Genomic DNA, 23,770 nt, shown 5'->3' with positions numbered 1-23,770 from the left:
TGCAGAGGACACGGGTTCGAGCCCTGGTCCGGGAAGATCCCACATGCCGCGGAGCAGCTAAGCCCGTGTGCTGCAACTACTGAGCCTGCATGCCACAACTACTGAAGCCCACGCACCTAGAGCCGTGCTCCGCAACAAGAGAAGCCACTGCAATGAGAAGCCCACGCACCGTGGCGAGAAGTAGCCCCCGCTCACCACAAGCAACGAAGATCCAATGCAGCCAAAAATAAATTAAATTAAATCTTAAAAAAAAAGACTTTACCCAAGACAGCTTTACACGAGATCCTTTCCTCTAACACACTTGTTCCTTCTTGTTGGGGGGGAGGGGTTGCTAATTGCAGCAGATATACATTAGAGTACAAGGGGGGGAACCTTAAAATAGAATGTCTGTCAGCCTTGTTTTGTTAACAGCCTAGCTGGCCACAGGAAACTTCTTATTGCCAATTCTTTTCTTTGGGTCACAGTCTTGCCTCCATCTTGCTTTGCTGTCCTCTCCCTTCTCTCTCCAGCATTTTTCTCAAGGCCCCTTCTCTCCTTCCCTCTCAGCTGCTTGTGAAATCTTAAGATTCTTTTTCCTTTATTATGCAGAGTCATTTCGTATACTGTTCTGTTTTCTAGTTGTCCCTTACCATTCACTGTGGTTTATTCTCTAATCAAAAGACACTTCACTCCTGTGGAGTTGTGCCACCAGTATTTCTTTCCTTCTACATATACACAGACTCTCTTAATCCTTGTAATAATACTATGAGGCTGATGTTACCTCATTTATGTACAGGGGGAAAAAGGCTAGAAAAGTGTATGAATCTATCAAACATAGGTTGTAGAATGGAGTTTTATTTGGCTTTAAAACAACATTCTCTGCCCACGCTATCACAATCGAAGTATTTAATTTAACTCAAAGACATGAAAAGAAGAAAGTATATCATGATTACTTTTTTGCAAAATTAAAGTTGCCCTTTATTAAAATGGAACTTTTGACGTTAACCTACCAAAAAGGCATTCTAGTTGTGAGAGCCCTTCGAGTCTGCAGCTATGTTCATCAGACATAGCATTTAATTTATTGGAATGTGAGTTTTCTTAAAATTACTCCAAATCACCTGAAAATGGCTCATGTTTCTCACCATTACAAGCTCTAAATTCCTTTTCTGCTGAGATAATATCAGTGCAAGTACATTATGTGCCTCATTTTCAGTGGTATCCTTTATTCATAATAGTTTTGTAGCAGAATAGAAAACCTCTAGGTAGAGTAAATTTTTCATTTTAAAGGAACTGCTTCTTTGCTTTTGGGGTTCTATTTAGTTTATCATTGACCATCATCTACTTGGAGATTTCTGTTTGATACCTGAATTAGCTACTCCAATAGGGTTAGTATGAGGACATGATAACATTATTCCATATGTATTAAACTGATTTAATATCAAATAGTATTTCTCTGTTAATAATTGAGAATTTTACTGCCAATGGAAAATCAATGGTTTTCACAAAAAAGGTTTACTGTTAACTATTTTATGGGGCATAAAATATAGAGGGGAATTTTCAGCTAAAATATAATTTTGGGGGTGTGTTTTAGGGCAAATAAGCTGTGAAACAGCTGTGATCAGTAAAATGAAAGTTTGTACTTTGAAGTCTCTTTCAGCTGTAAAGTTATTTATATTGTAGACAAAAGCTCAAATTATTCACTTTTAATATAAACATTTTTCTTTTAAATGGTTAAAGGTAGGAACACTTTTCCGCTTAAATTTCTTGACACAAGTAAGAGATCAGATTACTCATTGGAAAGTCCCATTCCTTTAAAAAAAAAAGTTAACATGATATGGAAAGATACTGATGACTTACACTCTTGTGTCATAGAATCAGGTAGATGCTCAGCAGGGGGCTTTTAAACTTAATTTTGTTTTCCATGTTTCTTTGTTGGCTGGGAGCATAAGTAAAGAGGAGAGAATGAGTTCCTGGAGGGTAGAAAAGATTTAATAGGGTTGGAAGAAGGAAAATTGCTAATGGAAATGTTAAAGAAAAGTTAGAAAAACGTGTGGATATAAATTGAAGAAACCTGTGAATTGTTGATTGATGTCAGCAATGTGGGTGGGAAACTTGAGTGAACTTTGCATACTACCCACCTTACCTTTCCAAACCTGCCCAGTTTCCAACTGTTCTCTAAAGGAGCCTGCAGTTCCATCAGATGGGCCAAGTCAGGTTAATGAGAGCCTGCGGGGCATTACTCTCCCTGTTCCCGGCACATGCAGCTGCATGGTTTCAGGCTACTCATTCTTCTCCTTAGCCTAAAAAGTCCTCTCCTTCTGCTGTTACTCTGTACATCTTTCAAGTTCTAGTTTGTCCCCAAAGCTGCATTATTCAAGGTTCCTCAGACTTTATGGGTTTGTATCTCCTGGGGTCCAACATCCAGATTCTGGGGTCCACCCCAGGGATGAAGCCCAGGAATCCTTATTTTCAGCAAGTATCCCAAGTGATTCTAATATGCTAAAGGTTGAAACCTTTATACATGGACAATCATTGTGAATGAGATTCTTCTCTTAAAACATATTCTTTGGGGAGGGTTTTTATTGTCTCTTCCCCTCCTCCCTTCTTAAATTATATATGATGTTTGAAGGAAAATATGAAATCCAGAAAAACGAAAAGGGAAAACAATCATACCAGCATTCAGAGATAACTACTCTTAATAGTTTGGTGTGTATCCACGTTCTTTCTTGTATCAGTGTAACTGTTATATATGTAATGTGTGTGATTTTTATATGCGTATTTCAATAGGAACATGAAGTTATAATATACATAAAATTTTATACATGCTTTTATTAACAACATATGATAAATATTTTAGGTGTTGTTGATTCCCATCAGCCAGACACCGGCAAGAACACACCCTTGCCAAATTAGGCTTACTACTGCAGCAACGGTGATCCGTACCTTGGAAAACCATGGCCTGTCTCAAAAAGAAGGGTCAGGTGGAGCTTATTATAGGATTTGGATAAGGTGGTTTTTAGAGAAGTTTAAAGAAAGTGAAGGGTCTGTTCTGGGCTGCGTGCTGTCAAAGAGCAGAGGCAATGTGACTGTTAGGTATCTTAATTTTTATCCAGGAAGCTAGAGGAACAGGCTAGAGTCATCACTGGAGAAGAAGCAGTAGTCACTCCTGCTAACCAGAAGAGGGGGATGCTTGGTCATTTTTGTGATGGCACAGCATTCCGCTTCTTTCCTGGTTAAATTTTCAGTTCAGGCAGGATTAGAGAATGATCTTGTTTTTGTCTTGTTTCACTACAGTCATGGAGAGTCCTCTTCCAATGTCTGAAATTAATTACATTCCTCAGGGTAACACCATGCCTACCTTGTTCAAAGCTTTCAACCCATACTCAAAGGGTCCAGGATCCAAAAAAGTTTAAATAATAATGATTGATAAATTTAAATAATAATCATTAGCTCATTCAGCCTTGAAGGTATCCCTAACGCAACTAGCTGGTCATATTATGATGCAATTCTACCTTATGAGACTCCCTTATGCTTGAAGATGACAGTTATTAACACCTGCTGCAATGCTTCTAGATTAAAAAGACCTCATGATAGTGTTTCTGAAACTCAAGTTGGATCAACTGTAGAAGTTCTCATCACCCAAAAAGAAATACCATACCATTAGTGGTCATTCCACATTCCCTCCAACACTCTCTCTTTTTCCTCAGCCGGCAACCACTCATCTAGACTTTTCATATAAATGGAATCATACAATATATGTCCATTGTGACTGGCTTCTTTCACTTAACAAAATGTTTGCAGGCTTCATCCTGTTGTAGCATGCATCATACATTGTTTCCTTTTATTGCTAAATAATTGTTACATGGATATACTATATTTATCCATCTGTTGCTGGTGAATTTCAGGTTCTTTCTTTGTCGCGAAAGAATTCGGAGACGAAGTGATTGGTAAGAACCAGATTTATTTAGAGAGAAACATAGTCCACTGACAGAGTATGGCCCATCTCAGAAGGCAAGAAGCAAGAGGCCTCAAAATACGGTGTGGTTAGTTTTTCTGGGCTGGTAAGTTCATAGGCTAATGAGTGGGAGGAGTATTCCAACTATTTTGGGGAAGGGGCGGGGATTTCCAGGAAATGGGCCACCTCCCACTTTCTGGCCTTTTATGGTTAGCTTCAGGGTTGTCATGGTGATGGTGGGTGTGTCATTTAGCATGCTAATATATTACAATGAGCGTATAATGAGGCTCAAGGTCTGTTGGAAGTCAAATCTTCCGCCGTCTTGGACCTAGTTGGTTCTCACTAGTTTTCGTCATGTACTATGGCCGTGTCATTCTTTTAAAGGTTGTGCCTTGCCCCCTTCCCTCCTGTTTCATATGTGTCAGTTGATGGACATTTAGGTTGTTTCCACTGTTTGGCTATTATGCGTAATGCTGCTGTGAACATCCACGCACAAGTTTTTGTGTGGACATATGTGTTCATTTCCCTGAGGTATACAACAGATTGGAATTGCTGGTTCATGTGATAACTATGTATAACCTTTTGAGGAGCTGCTTTCTAAAGCCCTTTACAGCCTTACAGTGTGTGAGGACCCCGTCTTATTCAGACTGCTGTAACAAAATACCACAGACTGGGTGGCTTATAAACAACAGAAATTTATTTCTCACGGTTCTGGAGGCTGGGAAGTCTAGAACCATGGTGCCAGCAGATTCAGCGTGATGGCTGGCTAGGACCCACTTCCTGGTTGACAGATGCCTTCTTGCTGGGTCCCCACATGGTGGAAGGGGTGAGGGATCTCTGTGGGTCTCTTTTATAAGAATCTGTTAAGGAAGGCTCCACCTTCGTGACCTAAGCACCTCCCCAAGGCCTCTCCACCTCATGCCATCACATCCGGCATTAGGATTTCAACATATGAATTTTGGAGGGACGTGACCACAGCGTCTCCAGGGTCTCTGCATCCTCACCCACAATTCTTATTGTCTTCTTTTTTTGTTTATAGCATCCCATTGGGTGTGAAGTGGTATCCCATTGTCGTTTGCCTTTCATTTCCCTAGTGGCTCATTGGATCATCACTTGAGGTGCTTATTAACCATTGGCATATCTTTTTTGGAACTACATCTATTCAGATCCTGAACTCACTTTATAATTAAGCCATAACAGAGTTACAACGTTAAGTGTCAAGTGTTCCAATTGACTGTTCCTCCACTGGCTTTCCTAGAGGGAAGCTATAAGAATAAGAACCTTCTGAGGAATATCTCTGTATTTAGCGCAACTGATGTTGAAAATACTCCTCATGATATACTGTCACTTTACTTAAGGATTCATGTGATCAATTCTGGCTATCTTTAATGTCAGAAGAAAAGATTATGACTTCCAGAAGAAATGTGGCTTCCTTTTATCTGACAGAAGAACTAGGTATGTCCATTTCAGCACTGACTTACACAAATCTATCATCTTTGGTTGGTGCTCAATTGCTATAGCTAAATCCTTTTGAATTCCTGGTACTTTTCTTATCCATTGGTTGTGTTCTTTTTTAGTCTTAATGTTTTAGTGGTAACTCTCTTTTTATATTACAGTTACCTCAACCATTGTTTTAGAAGCATGTAAACACTAAAATTAAGAGACCAGACAGGCAGTACATCTTAGTGATAAACGTTATGAGTTCTAGAAACACAGTCTCTGATTTGTACATCTGACTGCCACCCGCCAGCCCTGGAATCTCCAGCTGGTTTTATAGAATCTTTCACGTATCAAAAACGGGAATAAAAATCATACAGATTTTGATTTTGTTGTAAGGATGAACCGAAATAGAAATTGCTTTGCGAAGTACCACACTCTCCTAGTAAGTAAATACTAGCTGTGATTTTATTATTTCCTACACCTTTTGACTAGAAGGAAACACTTGCGTTCTCTCAACTTTTTAAGAAAAGAGACTTTGAAAGGAACGAAAAGACAATAGTGCAAAAGGCCAAATTAATTCATACAGATATAATGATATTGTAGAGTATTTGCAAGAGGGGATTGTGTACCTGTGGTTGTCATTATAAGGGGAATTCACAAACCTACATCAGGATTATTTATTAAAAATTCTCATCTCATTAATTCAAAACAGTTGCACATTTTCTTTCCTTGCTTTAATCCTAAATCACAGCATATTACGTATACTATGTTTGGGACAGATTTTTTAGCCTGATTTTAGGTATCTGAAGGGAATAGTAAACATGTAAAACGTGGGTATGATGCAATTGACAGTCTTCAGATAGTCATACTTTGGAAGTATGTTTGAAATATACCTTATTATCTTTGTCCTCCTTTATAAGGTTTGAAAACCAAAACTGGAGAGAAATTTCTTTAAATGGAGAGAGGGGAGTCTAACTCTAGTCTTTCTAGTTGCGTTTATTGTATCTCTCAACCTAAACCCTGACACTGAAATTCTGAAAGGTGGTGATAGGTGATAATTATCTCTTTTCCTTGGCTTTTCATATTTTTTCCTCCTTTGCTTTGTTTCATATATGTGTGTGTGTATACACATATATCATTTTATATGTATGTATATGTGTAAGTAGGTATATATTTTCCCCTACCCTTTTCTCTTTATAATCAAGCTTATAGATCTCACAAATTTCTGTTTTCCCCCTCTTCCTTTTACATTGTGTTATTTTCCTTTGGGGATATAATAGTGGAACTAGCTAGCAATTTGGAAAGTCCCTGTCAACAGTGTGCTGAAATTGATGTGCAATTACGTGATTGCTTATTTAGGAGAAATTTATGGATTCATTAAATCCATCATTTTAATGCTGACTGGACTTTTAAAATTTCTCACTTCAATCGGTAGTTTGTTTCCACTTGTGTTAAACAGAAACAAACAGCGTGATTTATTTAACAATGATCTCTGTTACTACAACACAGGAGTTAATTTTGCACTGACCTTGTTTGTTCTGAAGTTGTTGGAATTTTTTTTGTAACCAGTAGGTGATTTTAATTTATCATTGCTACAGTCACTGAAGAGAAAGCTTTTAGTTTTATTTTTTTCTGACATATCTTTTATATGCAGTATTGGGACTTTAACCAACCTCCCTCCCTCCCTCCCTCCCTCCCTCCCTCCCTCCCTCCTTCCTTCCTTCCTTTCCTTCCTTGCATTTTTTAACTTTTTACTTTTGAGCTGAAGGCTTCTCTCCCTTTTGTGTACTTTGAGACTCTCTTTGATGTGCATGACTATGAAATTGATTTATCTCAGGCTGCAGTAGTTAATTGCTTGACCACTAGGTGTTTTACCATACTCCAGTGAAGGGTGACACACATTGTTATACATAAAATGGGGATTTAATAGCAATTCATATCTGTAAATAATCATTAAACTATTACAGCTATAGTAATGTGAGATATTGTTACTGAACAGTTAGCTGCCACATGAATACACAAGAATCCTGTAGTAATGCACCTTCCATCTTCCCGAGCAGTCCATGATAGTCTAGCATATTATAACTCATGAATTTTAATGCTTTTACAATTATAAGTTATATCCATAAAAAATCCACTGTTTGCAATAGTACATGGCACATGGTATTCTCTTAGTAATTATTTTATTGTTAAATAAATAAATACGTGACATCTTGAGTTTCTTTCTGTTTGTACATCTTTCCAGCAGTGGTTGGGCAAGTAATTTGACTTCTGAGTTTCAAATAGTTTTTCATTATAAAATGGGAATGATGGCATTTACATCCTAGGTTTTTTCATGTTGATTGAATGAGATATAATACAGGTAAAAATGCTTAGTAATTAATTTTTTTAAAAAAATCTCTTTTGCTTTAATTCTCAGTTGTTATTGGTTTACTATTTATATCTTGTAGTTAGCAATGATGTTCATAATATGTCTTTACACTTAATATTGTCACAATTGGAAATCAGATGTGTTACGAAAAGAGGGATTTACTGATTGTAATTTAATGCATTTGTGAGAACATAGATCTCAGAGAAGCCTGGGTTTGAAACCTAGCTTTGTCCATTGTTGGCTGTGCGAATCTGAACCTTTTTTTGAGTCTCAGTCTCTTATTTGATAAACGTGAATAATACCTATACTGTGGAATTGTTGCAGTAACTAAATGAGAGCATTTGTGAAACACTTTGGCAATAAACAAATGTTAGTGATTATTTCGTATACACCATCACAAGTAAAAAACAACTTTTAATTCCAGTTCTGGGAATTATTCAGTTAATAAGATTTTTGTTTTATTTGCTCATGGCTTGTTTTTTCACTTTTTGGATTTTTTTAAAGAATATGAAGCATGTTATTACAGTCTCTCAATGGGTCAGGCACTGTGCCAGCCACAGGTCATATATTTTAAAGTAACTTTTTTTTTCATTTCTTTGGCTGTGTTGGGTCTTCGTTGCTGCGCTCAGGCTTTCTCTAGTTGCTGCGAGCGGGGGCTACTCTTCGCTGCGGTGTGTGGTTCTCATTGCGGTGGCTTCTCTTGTTGCAGAGCACGGGCTCTAGGTGCATGGGCTTCAGTAGTTGTGGCTCACGGGCTCAGTAGTTGTGGCTCGCAGGCTCTAGAGCGCAGGCTCGGTAGTTGTGGCGCATGGGCTTAGTTGCTCCGCGGTATGTGGGATCTTCCTGGACCAGGGCTTGAACCCGTGGCTCCTGCATTGGCAGGCGGATTCTTAACCACTGCGCCACCAGGGAAGTCCCTAAAAAATTTTTTTAATAAAATTTAACGAACTGGATTCTTACTAAAAAAAAAATCAAAAGTAATTGCTTCAAGAATTTTAACTTAACCTTTATTCAGAGTTAAGACTTGAAAAAGTTCAGTGGACTCTTCCTGATAGAGGTTGAAAATGAAGAACTCGGATATTAATGGCCACAAACATATGTTCCCATGAGCACTACACTCCTCCTTGTTTTTTTGTCTTAGAGATTTTATATGCTTGCACAATATAATTACAGAATATAATTTTATATTTCTTACAGAAATATAAATCTGTTATTTTTCCAGTTGTCTTAAAATATAAATGGCATATAAACATTGCATAAGTTTAAAATACACATGATGATTTGATATAGGTAATATTGTAAAATGATCACCACAGTAAGTTTAGTTACATCATCACCTCACATAGTTATAATTTTTTTTCTTGTGATGAGAACTTTTAAGATCGTAGCAGCTTTCCAATATACAACAGTATTATTAACTATAGTCACCATGCTGTACATTATATCCCCAGGACTTATTTATCTTACCCCTGGAAGTTTGTACCTTTTGACCACCTGTTTCCCTCATCCTGTATTTATTATTCTTGACTCTTTTTCCTCTTTCAGATCTCTGAACCTTTTTCTCCCAAATCCCTTCGAAATTATATGCATGCTCACACTTTTCAGTTCTTTGTCTGGTACGCTCATGCAATCTCTATTTCTTGTCCTCCTTTTAAATGAGTCCCAAAGCACTTCCAGGAGCAACCCAAGATTTATCACCACACATTTAATTCATTAATTGTGCAAATATCTATGTTATGAAGCTTATAAGGAAATTGAATATGATAATGCCCTATCCCTCAAGGAGTTCTCAATCTAGAAAGATAGGTTTGCAAACAATAGCAATGCCATGTGTAAATATTATACTAGTGGTTTAAACCAGACATATGTGCACAAAGGGACAACCCGTCAGGCATGCTAGTGACATTGGTGCTGGACATTGAAGTGTGTATATTAGTTCCCCAAGTGGGAAGAGGAGACAAGGACATTTCTGGCAAATACAAGACCATGAACAAAAAGGAAAATGTAAGCCTCACTTAATTTCTGGAATGACAATGTATTCGTTTCCTATTGCTGCTGTAACAAATTACCACCAATTGAGTGACTTAAAACAACATAATTTTATTATTTTACTGTTCAGGAGGTCAGAAGTCTGCCATCGGTTTCACTGGGTTAAAATCAAGGTCCTCCTTGCCCCTCTAGAGGCCAGCTTTCTTCCCTGGCTGTGGCTTCCTTCTCTCTCTCCAAGCCATTCGCCCTGAACCTTCAAATCTCTCTGACTACAGTTGCTGTCTCCATCATCACAGCTCCTCCAACTCTGACCCTCCTGCCTTCTTATAAGGGTGCTTGTGATTAGATTGGGCCCACCTTGAGATTAGATTTTGCAGGCCAGTCTTCCCATCTCAATTTGCATCTGCAAAATCCTTTTGCCACGCAAGGTTACATATTCACAAGTTCTGGGCATTCGGATGTGGACACGTTTGGGTGGTTATTTTCCAGCCTACCACGAGCAAGATATTAGAGTTTAAGGTATATGATGGAAATAAGGCTAGTACAGAATTTGATTTTGAAAAACCTTGAAGCCACGTTAAAGGAGTTTGGAATTCCATCTAGGCCTACAGTTCTTATTCTCATAAAAGGTTAAAAATATTACAACGGATGCTCACTTCAGTGTGAGCATCAGAATCCAAATACAATTAAATGGGTGACCACGGATCCCTCGAGCCTCATCTGTGGAGCCCTTAGACCTAAAGAGAATAAGCAGGAAAGGAACACAGTGAAACCTATTTCAGAAACGAAGGGGTGCAGTTGTACCAAAGGGATGCTGATGAGATCTGCATTCAACATGTTTTCATTTTAAAAATGGCTGTGGGAACAGAGAGGAAATTGATTTGAAAAACTTTTATGAGGTAGAGAGAATAGGCTGTGATGATTTTCTAGGAAGGGATTAAAGAATCCAGAGGAGGCCGCAGCAGCCTTTGAGATGTTTACGAAAATGACCCTAACGTACACGTGCTACTGAAATTTTCTCCCACTTCGTGACTGATTTCTAGAGTCTACCTGAAACCAGCTGTAACTTTCTGTTCAAACACGTTGCTTGCCAACTAATTAATTTCTTCTATTAGGGTTACCATATAATACGTAGTCCCAACTAGGACAATGATTTCTAGAACCATTTTTTTAATATTTAAATCAAACTTACTTGTAAAACACTAAGGTAAAAATGTTGTGCCTTTAAAGCTTCCGTTGTCAAAGGTACAATCGCTTAAGTAATACAGTTTCTTTTTTTTTTTTTTTTTTTTCTGGTGGGGAGGGGCATCGCTTGACTTGTGAGATCTTGGTTCCCCGACCAGGGATTGAATCCGGGCCCTCGGCCATGAAAGCGCGGAGTCCTAACCACTGGACCGCCAGGGAGTTCCCAAGTAATACAGTCTCTTAAATCAAAGGTGAAAAAGAATTCAAAATCACTTTTGAAGAGTGACAAAAAGCCTCAAGTGTCTTGGGGTTCTGGACTTATGCAGCAAATTTGTTTGAAGATTGAATCAGTGCTGGCAGTACCTCACTATTGTTTTCAGTGTGTGGGGATGACAGAAGAAAATTCAGCATGGGAGAAGAAGACAAGAAACCCTCCTTGGTGGACAGACATTTTTTATTGCTACTTAAGACTGTGGTGGTCCAGAAAACCCCCGGGGGAGTGGGTTGCGGTGGTCCACATAGGCCTCCTCGGCCCGCATCTCGTGAACTGGTCCACGGGACCTTGCACTGGAGTTGGCGTAGAGGGGAGTGAAAAGATCTTCCCAGTGCAAGGCAGACTTTTGGTGATTCTGGGTTCTTAAGATCCTGGTGGAGAGGGTCCTTCTGACACCCTGGCAATAGCCTTTGCTGGTACCTCGCTTAACCTCAGCTTTCCCAGAACACTTTTAAGAGTCAAGGGGGACCTTATTCATAAGTCAACAAGCATAAATCGAAACTTTACTCCAGGCAGACTGGAGTTTAAAGTGCCCTAGTTATTAGGCACTGCTCCAGTGTCCTGGAAAACCAACTTCAGAATCATCTTGCATGCCTCTCTTACCTTGACCAGTATGGCACCTCTTTTGCCTCTCATGTAAAGTCAGTTATCCATCTTATGAGTTCTTTCTACAGAATTCATGTGATTTATCCTTCACTACATAAATTCAAGACCTGTTCGTCTCAGCTGGATTATTATTAACAGAGTCCATTTATGTATAATGAGTCTCCTTCCCATCCTAGCACCTTCTTGTTAGACTTCCAGATGAATCTGGCACTAGTTTTCTCAAGCTTTTCATTCTCCTTAAGAACCTACCATAGTTCCTGATTTGCCTAGGTTTCTTTCTTTGCTCTTTAAAACCCCTTGCTTTTGCCGCTGGTATCTATCTCTGTGCTCATCACACAGACCCACATTAGATGCCCTTTCCTTCCTCTCTTGTCCTAATCAATGACTTCTGTATGAGTCAGCTCAACACCAGCCTCCTTGCAGCTCTAGCTGCAGTCACTTCTGTCCATTCCATCTTTTCCCGTCTTCTAATTTTAGAATTTTCTCAACTACTAAGGGCACACATTTCAAATTTGATTATACAGTTGAGTGTATTGTATTTTCTAATTGAGGGATTAAGACTCAAGTGCCTTCAGGGGCCATGGGGTAATCGTAAACCGTGAAGCTGGCAGAATGACGAACAGTAGGTATTAAGTGTTTGTGTTGATTGCTAGCAACAGTAATTCCCACCTCGTACAGGTACATGGCCTTTCAAATCACTCTGCAGGTGAGACAAAATGGTCAAACGGTATACCTTCACAAGATGTGCACCTGATGCCCTTAATATTTTTACATATACTTTATAGTTCAAGTGATACACCATTTCCCGTATCTCTCCTTAGCCATGATTCCTAGAATATTAATAGGTACACACTGTGCATTGTATAAGTGCTAGTGAAATTAAAAAGTTAATTATGGCTTTAGCAAGCTTGTTGGGAAAATGACTAAAACTTTTCAAAAGAAAATCCAGTATAAAATAAATAAGCTACGAGGATATATTGTACAGCACAGGGAATATAGCCAATATTTCCTAATAACTCTAAATGGAGTATAACCTTTAAAATCGTGAAGCACTCTTGTACACCTGAAACTTATATAATGTTGTAAATCAACTTTACCTCAATTTAAAAAAAAAAAGAAAATGTAGCTCCTCTCCTGTTTCCCGTCTGGGGGATTACCATGGATGTCCATTGCTTCCGATTCCCAAGTCAGCCCTCTTGCCCAGTTCATCGTGGGCTGGGCCCTGCTTTTCTCCTGCCGTGGAGAGTGGTGTAGTGGATCTGCTTTGGCTTCCGGGGGAGGAGGGAAGGATAGCAAGCCGTCTAGCCTCAGCCCGGGGGTTATGCTGAGGGTTAACATGGAAGCTGTAAAGGGGGCTAGAAGGAGGGGCAGCAGGCAAGCTAGGGAGGAAGCAACAGAAATGCCGGTCAACCACTGTGGCTTGAAAATGACCCATGGAGGGCTTCCGTGGCGGCGCAGTGGTTGAGAGTCCGCCTGCCGATGCAGGGGACGCGGGTTCGTGCCCCGGTCCGGGACATGCCGCGGAACGGCTGGGCCCGTGAGCCATGGCCGCTGAGCCTGCGCGTCCGGAGCCTGCGCTTCGCAAGGGGGAGAAGCCACAGCAGTGAGAGGCACGCGTACCGCAAAAAAAAAAAAAACGGAAAAATGACCCATGGAATTGGGGTGTCTAAACTTTGGGTTTGCATCAAAGAATGATGAGACCAATACTCAGTACCTGAAATAAAAAGACCGCTGAATTTTCGGTTATTGTGGTAAGGGAAGGCTGCGCTGGGCAGGAAGGCTTTCTGAGCAGAGCGGACTGCTGTCTCCTACAGGAAGAGTGGAATTGGGATTGGTGGGCTTTCAGGAGGTGCTGACACCATCTGAAGGAGAGCGGTTATTCAAATAAGGTGCTTATCGACTGCTTGGCGCGCAGAGACATGTTTATTAGAGCACTGCTCATTGGCCAGAAGTGATGGGTTGTCATTTATGGGCTGGCTTGCAAAACCAGGCGGTTTACTGAGGCAAGGTGACGATTGAACAGGTTTAAGTTAGTTATTTTGGCTATTGGTTTCCATGGCTACAAAGAAATTGATCTTTTCCTAGGACTGTGGTCATTTTTATTTTCCTGAAGTGGGATGGGAAGGTATCTAGAATTCAGAGCAGAGATGAGATTTAAACAGATTTAAACTGGACCCTTTTCAGGGAAATCTTTCAGAAAATACTTAGGAGAAGGTAAGAATAGGCCTGACCCCACAGAATGGGGCTGTTTTAACGAAGCAGATTCACAAACCAAAGAAAGACTTAGTTCCTCCTGTCTTCTAAGGAACCAAAGCCCATAGACTCGTCTTTCTCTGGTTATATGAGGACTCTAATGCCCAGTAATGTTACTGAATAGTCTAGAGCAAGGGTCAGTAAGCTTTATAAAGGATCAGGTGGTAAATATTTTAGGCTTTCGGGCCATGGGTTCTGTCTGTTGGCAGCTACTCATCTCTTCCCTGGTACTGCCACAGTAGCCATATGCATCATGTAAACAGATGGGTGTGACCAGACGTCATCTAGGGTAGCTGTGTTTGGCACACAGGCTAGTTTGCTGACCCTGGACTAGAACAAGGAATCTTTCAGGTGCATCTACCGTGAGGGATTCAAACACCAAAGCATCGGAACTCTTCTGACTGAGAGAGAGTATATAAATGCTAAGTAGTTGCTGACTAGCTGACTTCTGATATCCTGTCTGATTGGATGTCATTGATTCTGGGCCAGGTTGGGATTCTCATTGAGAAATAGCTGGGATAGGGCAGGAGCTGGAGTAAAGACTGTGACTGAGTTTGGACCAAAAAAAAGCCTCCACTGTCCCATTTCTAATGGGCCTCAGGTGGTTCATTCTATAGTTGCCACCCACTGCCACTACCCGCCCTGATACTCGCTGGTGCCTGCTACATGGCTAACAGTATTATATCTAAAGGTACTGCCAACTGTTCTCCTGGCAACTGTTATATCTACTCCAGCTAAAGAGATTTTTTTCCCTTTGAGAGCTCTGCCAGCTGGCATCAGAGGACTTGGCTTTGAAGCATTTTTTAGCTTTTCTGGAGGCTAGAGGGTAAACCTGGTCCTTTTAGCTTCCTTTGTCAGGCTTCCCCAGGTCAAAGGGTGCTTTTGAATGACAGTGTCTTAGGGACCTTGACCACCCATTGTGAAGTAACCTTGGCACCTTCCTCCAGGGTGCCCAGGGATCTTCTTGAAAATAGGACATCCTTTGTCCTGCCATGGTATTTCAGCATTTGTGGAAGTAGTCATCGAATTAGCCCACCATAGCAGACTATTCAGAAAAGCACTTTTTAAAATTCCTTGATTATCCTTTCTGGGGGAAAAGCAATAACTCATATAAGCAAATCTCTTGGCTATGGCTTGTATGTCTTAAGGTTCTTTGTAAATCAGTACTCAGGGATGTACATGTGTGACAGTTCAGAGACCTTTCTGGAATTAATTGGACTCTACTATCACTTTCATCCATTTGAGGGTCAGGAAAATATAATATTTCAGACTCCAATTATAGATACATTCCATGGAGAAACAAACTTCGTTTGTAGTGAAGAGAGTCTTCTGGTGCTTTTTGTTAAATGGCCTATTCAGGGTTTCTTTTTTGCACGTGAAATCTAGCCATCACAGAAAAATAAGGATAAAAATTTGTTAGGTACAGTACTAATTTTACTTTATAATGGTGTATAAAAAGTTATGGAGATTAGAACTAGATTTTTTTTCCTCCTTATGTCATCTTTATATAGTAATATCCAAATTAGAAATAAGATAAACATATCTATTAGAAACAATAACAAGAGGTATAATTTTTTGGTTCTCTAACTTGATGTGACATTACTGAATGTTTTTGAAATTCATCGTTAAGACTTGATTAGAAAGAAGAGCAACACGATCTTGAAAGAGATGGATAATGAAAAACTATCTTTGTTAGATATTTAAATGAATATTATAGTTATAGTTGTTCAAATATTATGAAAGTGATATAAAACTAGGAAAAAAGACTAGATAGAATATTTTAGCCTGAAAAATACCCTGGTGTGTGCATGTGTGTGTATGTATGAATTTAATATATAGTATGGATAGTGTCACAAGTGGGAAATGAAAAATGTGCTCAATAAATGGGGCTGAGTCCTTTTGTTGAGTATATGAGTTAGGCTAAAGACAAAGTTGTTTTATATACATACACATATAGGCCCTTCAAATATAGTAGCTTATTGGGAGATTTATTTCATTGCCACATAAAAGTTTACTTGGTCTAGGCTTGTAGGACGCTGTACTCCTCAAGGTCATTCAGAGGTCTAGGTTCCTTCCATCTAGTTACTCCATCATCCTCTGGGACATTGTCCCTCTTCTGCATAGTTGAAGCTAGGTTTCCAGTGCATCCTCATTCCAGCTTGTGATGAAGGGCAAGGAGAGTAAATGTGGGGCAAGGGATTTCCTATTAAGCACATGACACAGAATACTATTGCACATATATTATTGGTACACATTCTGTAATGCAAATCTGGTCACATGGCCCTGTCTGCCTGTGTGAAAGGTTGGGAAATGTAGTCTCCAGCTGGATAACCGTGGGCTCAGCCAACTAAGGGAGAGAAAGAGCTCTAATGTTATCAGAAAGAGAGATTCCATACTGGAGAGTGTTAACAGTCTGGGCCACAGTAGTTTTATGAAAATAAAGCATCAAGTTAGATCCTCATCTTTTACTATATTGTGAATAATTCCAGATGGATGTATGGTCAAACCATATGATAAGCATCGAAAGTTGTTAGCATAGCACCTGGCGAATGGTAATAAAAATAAATGCCTTTTATGGATTATATCATTTGATCTTTACAATGACCCTATAAAAGAGACTGCAACTGACAGGACCGCAGTTGGTAAATGGACAAAGAAAATGGATCAAAGACAGTTCACAGAACAGAAAATACCAATGACTAATAAGGATTTTCATATCTTTAATGTTATGATAAAAAAAGAGGTGTAAGTTTTAAGATGAGAAATCATTTTCACTAATTAACTTAGGAAATCTTTTACAAAATATTCAGACTTGGGTAGGGTGGGTTGTAGAATAGAAACCGCCGAAGCCAGTGTATGTCAGGAGCCTTAGCACATGTTCATATTCTGTGATCCAGAAATTTCACTTTCAGGAGTCTTTACTAGGAAAGAAAATTAGAATGAGGACAAAGCATTACTTAAAATCATGCATACATAAAATCAGAAACCGTGTAAATGTCTAAAAATGGGAGAATGACTAAATGGTTATACAGAATGTAGTACTACACATGATTAAAATTGTTTCTGATGCTGACAATATGGGATCTGGCCTCTGATGCAATGTTAAGTGAAAAAAATTAGGATTTAAAATGATCAGAAATTAGATTTAACTTATGTTTTTTTAAAAGCATAGAAAAGATCCTGGAAGTAGATATGTTAAATGTTTCTGGGTGACCTCTGGTATTCTTTTACCACATCTTGGCTTCTTTATTAGCGTCTCTACACTTACTAATGAAAAAAGTTTATTTACTTATTCCTCCCTCTCCCCATTGGATGATCCGGGAATGAAGGTACATACATTGTCAGTAAGGTGTATAGCATAGCACCTGGCCCAGTGTAGGTAATACATATTGATTGGGTGATGTTGGATGATGGGCCTCGAGGTGACCTAATCTTTTTCTTTTTCACCATGGACCAGCAATATTTATATAAACAGAAAAAGACAAATTTAAGTATGAGAAACAGTTTTATTTTATGATTTTCTTTAGTAATCAGCCTAGTTTTCTAATAGGTGAACGAGAAGCAGAAGTGATAAAAATCTAGATTAAGGTGGAAGTAGAAAAAATTTCCTTTTTGCAATAGAGAAGATTCTGTCCATTATCCCATGTCCATTCCCTTGTATGGCCTTGGGATTGTGTTATTCTGTCTCTTGGAAGTAGAGTCTGTGCAGGGTTACGTGTGCACGTATAGAAATAAAACGTACGCTGTCACGTTCTGTGGCGTAATACGATCTGCTATCTTGGGTCTGCTGCAGGTAGCATTGGTTGGCTATAGTTGCACAAAGAATACTAGATTTGAAGAAAAGTATTGAAATGGGAGATGATTTCGTTTTTCCCTTTTCCTCCCACCTTGTCCCCTTAAGATATAACATTATTAATATGTTTTGTGATTGGGGACAACTTAAGTCTTTTAAAGTTGGGTCAAGTGAAACTTCCCACGTAATATTCGTCAGCATTCTCTTAAATGTGCCAGTGAAAAAGATTTGACAGAAAAAGTGGTATTAAAAAAATAGGATACTTTCCTTCTGCCTTGAATGAAATGGATATTTTAGCTATCCATTTAAATGTTTGGAAATTGTTAAATCAGATTTTCTAATGACACAGCATATGGAGTAGAAAATTCTGGAAAGGTCAGCTGGAGGCTAATTTTCCAGACAGTAAATCACATACGTAGAATTGTGGCTGTCTAGAAACATGTTTTATGTTTATCACCAGTGTATGTAACATAATTTGAAAATAATTAGAAGCATTCAGTAACAGCTACACAAAATAGAGCATTTCATTTAGAACAGTGCTGATAGAATAAAGGTGGAAGGAAGAAAATCCTGACAGAATGTAACTGATTTTTAGGGGGGCAATAGAAGTGAAAACTGCCTCAGAAAAGTGAGAGAGATGCCTGCAGACTTAAACCTGAGTGTAAATACGTGAATTTTTCTTGGAGATGAGTAGCCACGGGAAGCAAGTATGTTTTTGCTTTGTGCACTTAGTTAAGTCCTGTTAACGAACACCACCAGGTGATAGGCATTTTCTGAACTGAAGAAGCCTGTGTGTGGCCTCTAACAAGTCAGGTTTAAGGAAAAGATGTCAGCGACTTAAGACCCAGGTCACATGACTCGGTCTGCTTGCCAGTCCTAGACGCTCTGGATCAGATTTCAACTCCAGGCAGCCCTCCCAGCCATGTGGGTTTAGCCAAATCAGAAGCAAAACCACACTTCCGAAAATGTTGGGAGCCGCTCTCCGCTCACCGTGGGGCCTCTGGATCTGGAGCCGTGTTTCACATCGGAGCATATCGACCGAATGGAATTCTGGCTTTTTGCTGTCATTTTGATGTTTTCATCCAGTCTTCATCAGATCTACTGGGTACTTCCTGCGAGATGGGAGCTGGAGCTCTCACCCTCTGTGTGAGTACAGGCCGCCTCTGTCTCCGTGGACACTGCCAGGGCCCAGGAGAGGCCTCTGCCCCCCGACTTCTGAGGAGATGTCTGTGTGACTCTGTTTTTCCTTCTTGGGAGGTGGCGGGAGATTTGTTAACTTAAATTCCTATCTATTCAAATGGACATTAAGCAGTATTTGGGGTGGCATTCCGTATTTTTGTCCACTTTCCTTTTGCAAAAAAAGGTGAAGGAAGATGCGTGCCGAGTTTATTCAGTTAAGTGAACTTGATATACTGTAGATCACTCTTGAGCGTTTTAGACTTTCTTGTTCTGAAAGAGTTAAATATAAGCTAAATTGTAGTTGTTGGAAATACCTTGTGCCTAGATTGAGAACAGATTAAAAGAACTAAAATAACCATTAATTTATTTGCTTCCGAGAATATATATAGCATTTTTCTATTTCATATTCTTGTTTTCATTTAGTAATTTCTAGAATTTTAATTTCAGCGTGGTTGCTAAAAGTAATGGTGAAAGAGCTAAGTGGATAAATGAGTGTGAATCCTTCTGGAAACTTCTGGTTATAATACAGTGGCAGCAATAAATAACACTGATATAAAATCCATGGGGAAATGTGTATATTTCTAGGGCTGAAATTCATGAATTTCAAAAGCAGTTCTGTTGGTGCTTACATGTAATCTTTTGCAGTAACCGAATATATCTTCAGTTATATAACTTACAGGATACTGTCATTAAATTTTTTATCTCAATATACAGAAAATGCATAAAGAAATCTCAAGTTGGTATTGTATTCCAAGGGGCATTTTTTTCTTGTCCCTGGAGGTACTAAATGAGAAATATCTTATTCTGTATTATTAACTGCTCCCTAGTGTTTCATCACATTTAGATCAGATCCTATTTATTAAGTTTCAGAATGAGCTGTATTTTGTTGTAGCTATGATGGCATCCTAAAATATCTAGAAATATCTGGGTAATTTTTGACACGTAGGCCCTGAATGGCCACCAGATGGCGCATTAGCCCCACAGGTTGAATCTTAGTAAAACTGCAGGGTGACTCCCTCGTTTTCAGCTCAGAACATCTCAGCATCTTGTGTGCAAGTCTTCCCGACTCTTGTCTCTTTTCTGTTCAGCCCCGATGCTTGGGTGCTCATAGCATCCGGGTGTGCAGCTGGTGATCTTTTTATCACTCCAAAGAGTTTCCTTCAAAATCTGACTTTTCTATGTGGAAATACTGGGTTTTTAATTTTACTTCAGACACAGGTGTGCATTCTTTCAGCTTTATAAAAGAAATACTTTAGAGCTGGAAATGTGTAAAGATTGATCTGCTTGTCCTGAGATTTGCAGACATCTGATTGATTGGATCTCTACTACTTGCCCTTGGCCTACATATATTGATCTCTACCTTGACTGAAAAGCAGACTAACCCATGTATGAAATTCCATCTTTTTCCTTAATTTATATCCAAAGCACGTACAGAATTTCATTTAATGTTGACATAAAAATCATACCATTTAAGAGATCATTCACTCCAATGGATGAGTATTTCTCAATCATTCTTACCCTTCGACTCCAGCTTGGCCCTTTGATTGTGCTGTGTCCCAGTTTTACTATAGGAGGAAGCACATTTTTAGGAATCGTAGCATAGTATTTCTGGAAAAAGAGCTATTGAAGAACAAAACACTTTATGTTTGTGGCAGAAAAGTGAGAACTAATTCACACATAAATGAATGCATATGGGCTCGTATGCTTTCTTGAGTTTGGGACTTTTCTACTTAGACATATATGTAGTAACTTGCTGAGTATCCTGCTACTGAAGATAGCCATTCTCCAGACAAAATAATCGAGTACCAGACATTTGTAGAGTGTGTGTATGGCTGTGTGTGTTTATGGATTCTTGAAGTGGGACAGACAGGTTTAAAGATTTTCATTTCCTACTTCCATTGACTAACCAACTTTCTCTTCCTCATTCCTTTTGTTTTTTTCTCTTTCCCAAATTGCTAGTGCTGTTAGTACAACTGCAGTGGACTCACAAATTTACTTACGTTACAAAGAAGAGGTAGGTTCTTTACTGTAACATACCTATTTTCCCTCAGTACATCACCCCCAGGCAGAACAGAAAACTTCAACTTGCCAACCGATGTTATCTTAGTCTCTTCTCGTGGATGACTCAAGCTTTCTCAGGTGAATCCTGCGTCTTTCCGATTCCCTGCCCCTCCAGCTGTTCTGTCCAAGGTGGTGTGTGGTCATTTTGAGGAGAGGTGGGCTGAGAATGGGGCGTTTGCATATTCTGGTGGACGAAGGAAGGGGAGCCTAGAGCGCTTCTGTGTATGTTCTTATAGCATACTCTGAACGTCCTGCTGTGTGAGTGAGTTCAGGTAGCAAGTCTGTGACTGGTAAATTTGTGGATCAGTTCTCCTGGTGTTGTCGGGACCCAGCGGGCCCCCTGTCCTGACTTAGCCCCAACTCTTGCTGGTGCTGACAACAATTCCAGGGGTATCCCAGGCTTTGTAGCCTTTGTCCCTAACTTGGGCACCTCCTGGCCTTACCCTCTGGTGCCATCAGCTACCTTACACATATCTCATAGTGTAGGCAGGTCACAGTACAGAAAGGCTCACAGACCAAATCAAGATACTCTAGTTGCAGATTTATTGAATCAGCCTAAAACACAGCATGAAGCAAGGGGGAAAAAATAGGGGTAGGTTTACCTACTTAGAAGGGGTTTAAGTGGGACTGAAGGACCACACTCCCTGAATCCTGTGTTACGTAATATTCATCCTTCCTATCTTTCTTGCCATCAACCTTCCCTGATCATGGTGCATTTCATTTTTTTTTTTTTGGGTGTGAACTTATTAGGTGAGCTCTTTAAAACACAGTGAATCAGAGAGGTACTCTCCTGCTTTTTTTTTTTAATGTATTTTTTTATATTTATTTTTGGCTGTGTTGGGTCTTTGTGTCAGTGCGAGGGCTTTCTCTAGTTGTGGCAAGTGGGGGCCACTCTTTATTGCGGTGCGCGGGCCTCTCACTATCGCGGCCTCTCTTGTTGCGGAGCACAGGCTCCGGACGCGCAGGCTCAGTAGTTGTGGCTCACGGGCCCAGTTGCTCCACGGCATGTGGGATCTTCCCGGACCAGGGCTCGAACCCGTGTCCCCTGCATTGGCAAGCGGATTCTCAACCACTGTGCCACCAGGGAAGCCCTATGGCGCATTTCTGAAGACCAGTATTGAGCATGAGCTGGCTCAGCTGATGGAGTGCATCTGGAGCCAACACAGCTTGCTCTATCATCAGGGGCAAGTGTGCCTAGGTATAATTGTAGCTTGCTAAGACACTACTGACCAGCTATGGATTTTTATGTGCATATCTCAGGCAGAGAGCACATGGGGCCAGAATGGGTACAATCAATGGGCGACCCACTAAAGACATGAATATTTGGTGTCTCCTAAATGTCGGGTGCTTAACTTGGTTCTTCCATCTCTTCTTAATTATCGTTCGTCTCTTCTTAATTATCTATGTTGAATATATCTACCAAGCTATCCTATGTCCTTACATGTTGTCAATACTTCGTTGTATCTGTTCTCCTTATTGCTTCTCTTGTTATCAATTTAACTGAACCAAACTTTCTTTAATACAACAAACAACATGTAAGGTCAAGTTTCAAGGCCATCACAATTATCCTTTTTGTAGTTTCTAGATTTTTGGTACCAGCTTCCTCCCACAAAGGCTATATTTAGGTTTCTTAAATGTCATGATGAATTTCTTAATTTTTTTAAATCCGTTTTTTATTGGGGTTTTAGAGAAACATGGGCCTTGTTTGGAGCTTGGAGTACCTGAGCTTAAATCCTGGTTATGTTAGTTACTACACTCTGATCTTAGACGTTATTGAGCAGTGTGCTGTCTTGATAGTAGATTTTAGGGAGTATTTGACCATCTGTTCAACTTCTTGCCGTAATTTGTCTATCTGCCTTCTAGTAGGCAATAGTTTTGACAGAAGGGGTCATGTCTTATTTGCATTACTTGCTTCTTGCTCAGGGCTAGGCAATAGTAGTTGTTCAATAAATGTTTGCACAGAACAGCTCAGTCATTCCCTAAGTTTTGCAGTTTCACCTGCTTGTATTTTATTTTTAAAAGGATTTTTGAAGACCTTCAAGAATCTAAAGGTATGTCTGCAAAGGCATTCTATCTTTTTGATGGTGCTTCTCGTGAAAATGGCACAATTTTCCATATAGCAAAAATTAGCAGGATAATTATAAATATTTTGTACTTTTAATCATTTGAGTTTCCAACCGAATAGCACAGGAATTATTACTATAAAATTGCATATAGTCAAAAGACTCTGCACACCCATTCCATCTCAGATGATGTTTAGTCTGGTCAGTGCATAGCTTTCCCTCAGGTGGGCATGTAATCTGCATGGATCAAGGTAATTAACGCTGGATGTCCCAACAGACAGATCCTGAAATCTCAGTAGCTCAAGGAGGCAAAAATTAATTTGTAGATTACTCAGAGTCTGATGCAGGTTATCAGAATCTCTCTTCCATCTGGTGGCTCCGGTATCCAGGCTTCCTACATTCTGTGATCTATTTGCTAGTTTAACATATTACCGTGTATCCCCTAGGTTACATCAGGGAAAGAAAGAAATGGAGGAGGCACACATGCTATTATCTGCCTCATTCTGGAAGTGACTCATTTCTCTTCTCATAGTTCATTGCTTTGAACTAGTCACGTGTTCCCACCTAAATGCCAAGGTAGTGGGGAAATGTGTAAACAAACACTCTCTCTGGCCATAACCTA

General features: G+C 39.6%; 1 protein-coding gene across 4 annotated transcripts in view; it reads left to right on the top strand.

Annotated features, from left to right (window-relative positions):
* Positions 1-23,770, top strand: part of FAM13A (family with sequence similarity 13 member A) — a 357,629-nt gene that overhangs the window by 1,589 nt on the left and 332,270 nt on the right. For 3 of the 4 annotated variants that reach the window (XR_003795603.1, XM_029235388.1, XM_029235386.1), the window contains exon 1: positions 18,915-18,991. The exons of the other annotated variant lie outside the window; for it this stretch is intronic. Coding sequence is in view for 2 of the 3 variants with exons in the window: in XM_029235388.1 (XP_029091221.1) it covers positions 18,965-18,991 (27 nt within the window). In the remaining variant the exon portion in view is untranslated. Of the gene's footprint in view, positions 1-18,914; positions 18,992-23,770 lie in introns of those variants that run through there. 4 annotated transcript variants of the gene reach the window in all.

The sequence above is a fragment of the Monodon monoceros genome, unplaced genomic scaffold (assembly GCF_005190385.1).
Source record: "Monodon monoceros isolate NGI ecotype Baffin Bay Population unplaced genomic scaffold, NGI_Narwhal_1 Super_Scaffold_20, whole genome shotgun sequence".
NCBI classification, from domain to species: Eukaryota; Metazoa; Chordata; class Mammalia; order Artiodactyla; family Monodontidae; genus Monodon; species Monodon monoceros.
The sequence above is the reverse complement of the archived record's forward strand: the minus strand, read 5'-3'. Positions and strand labels throughout refer to the sequence as shown.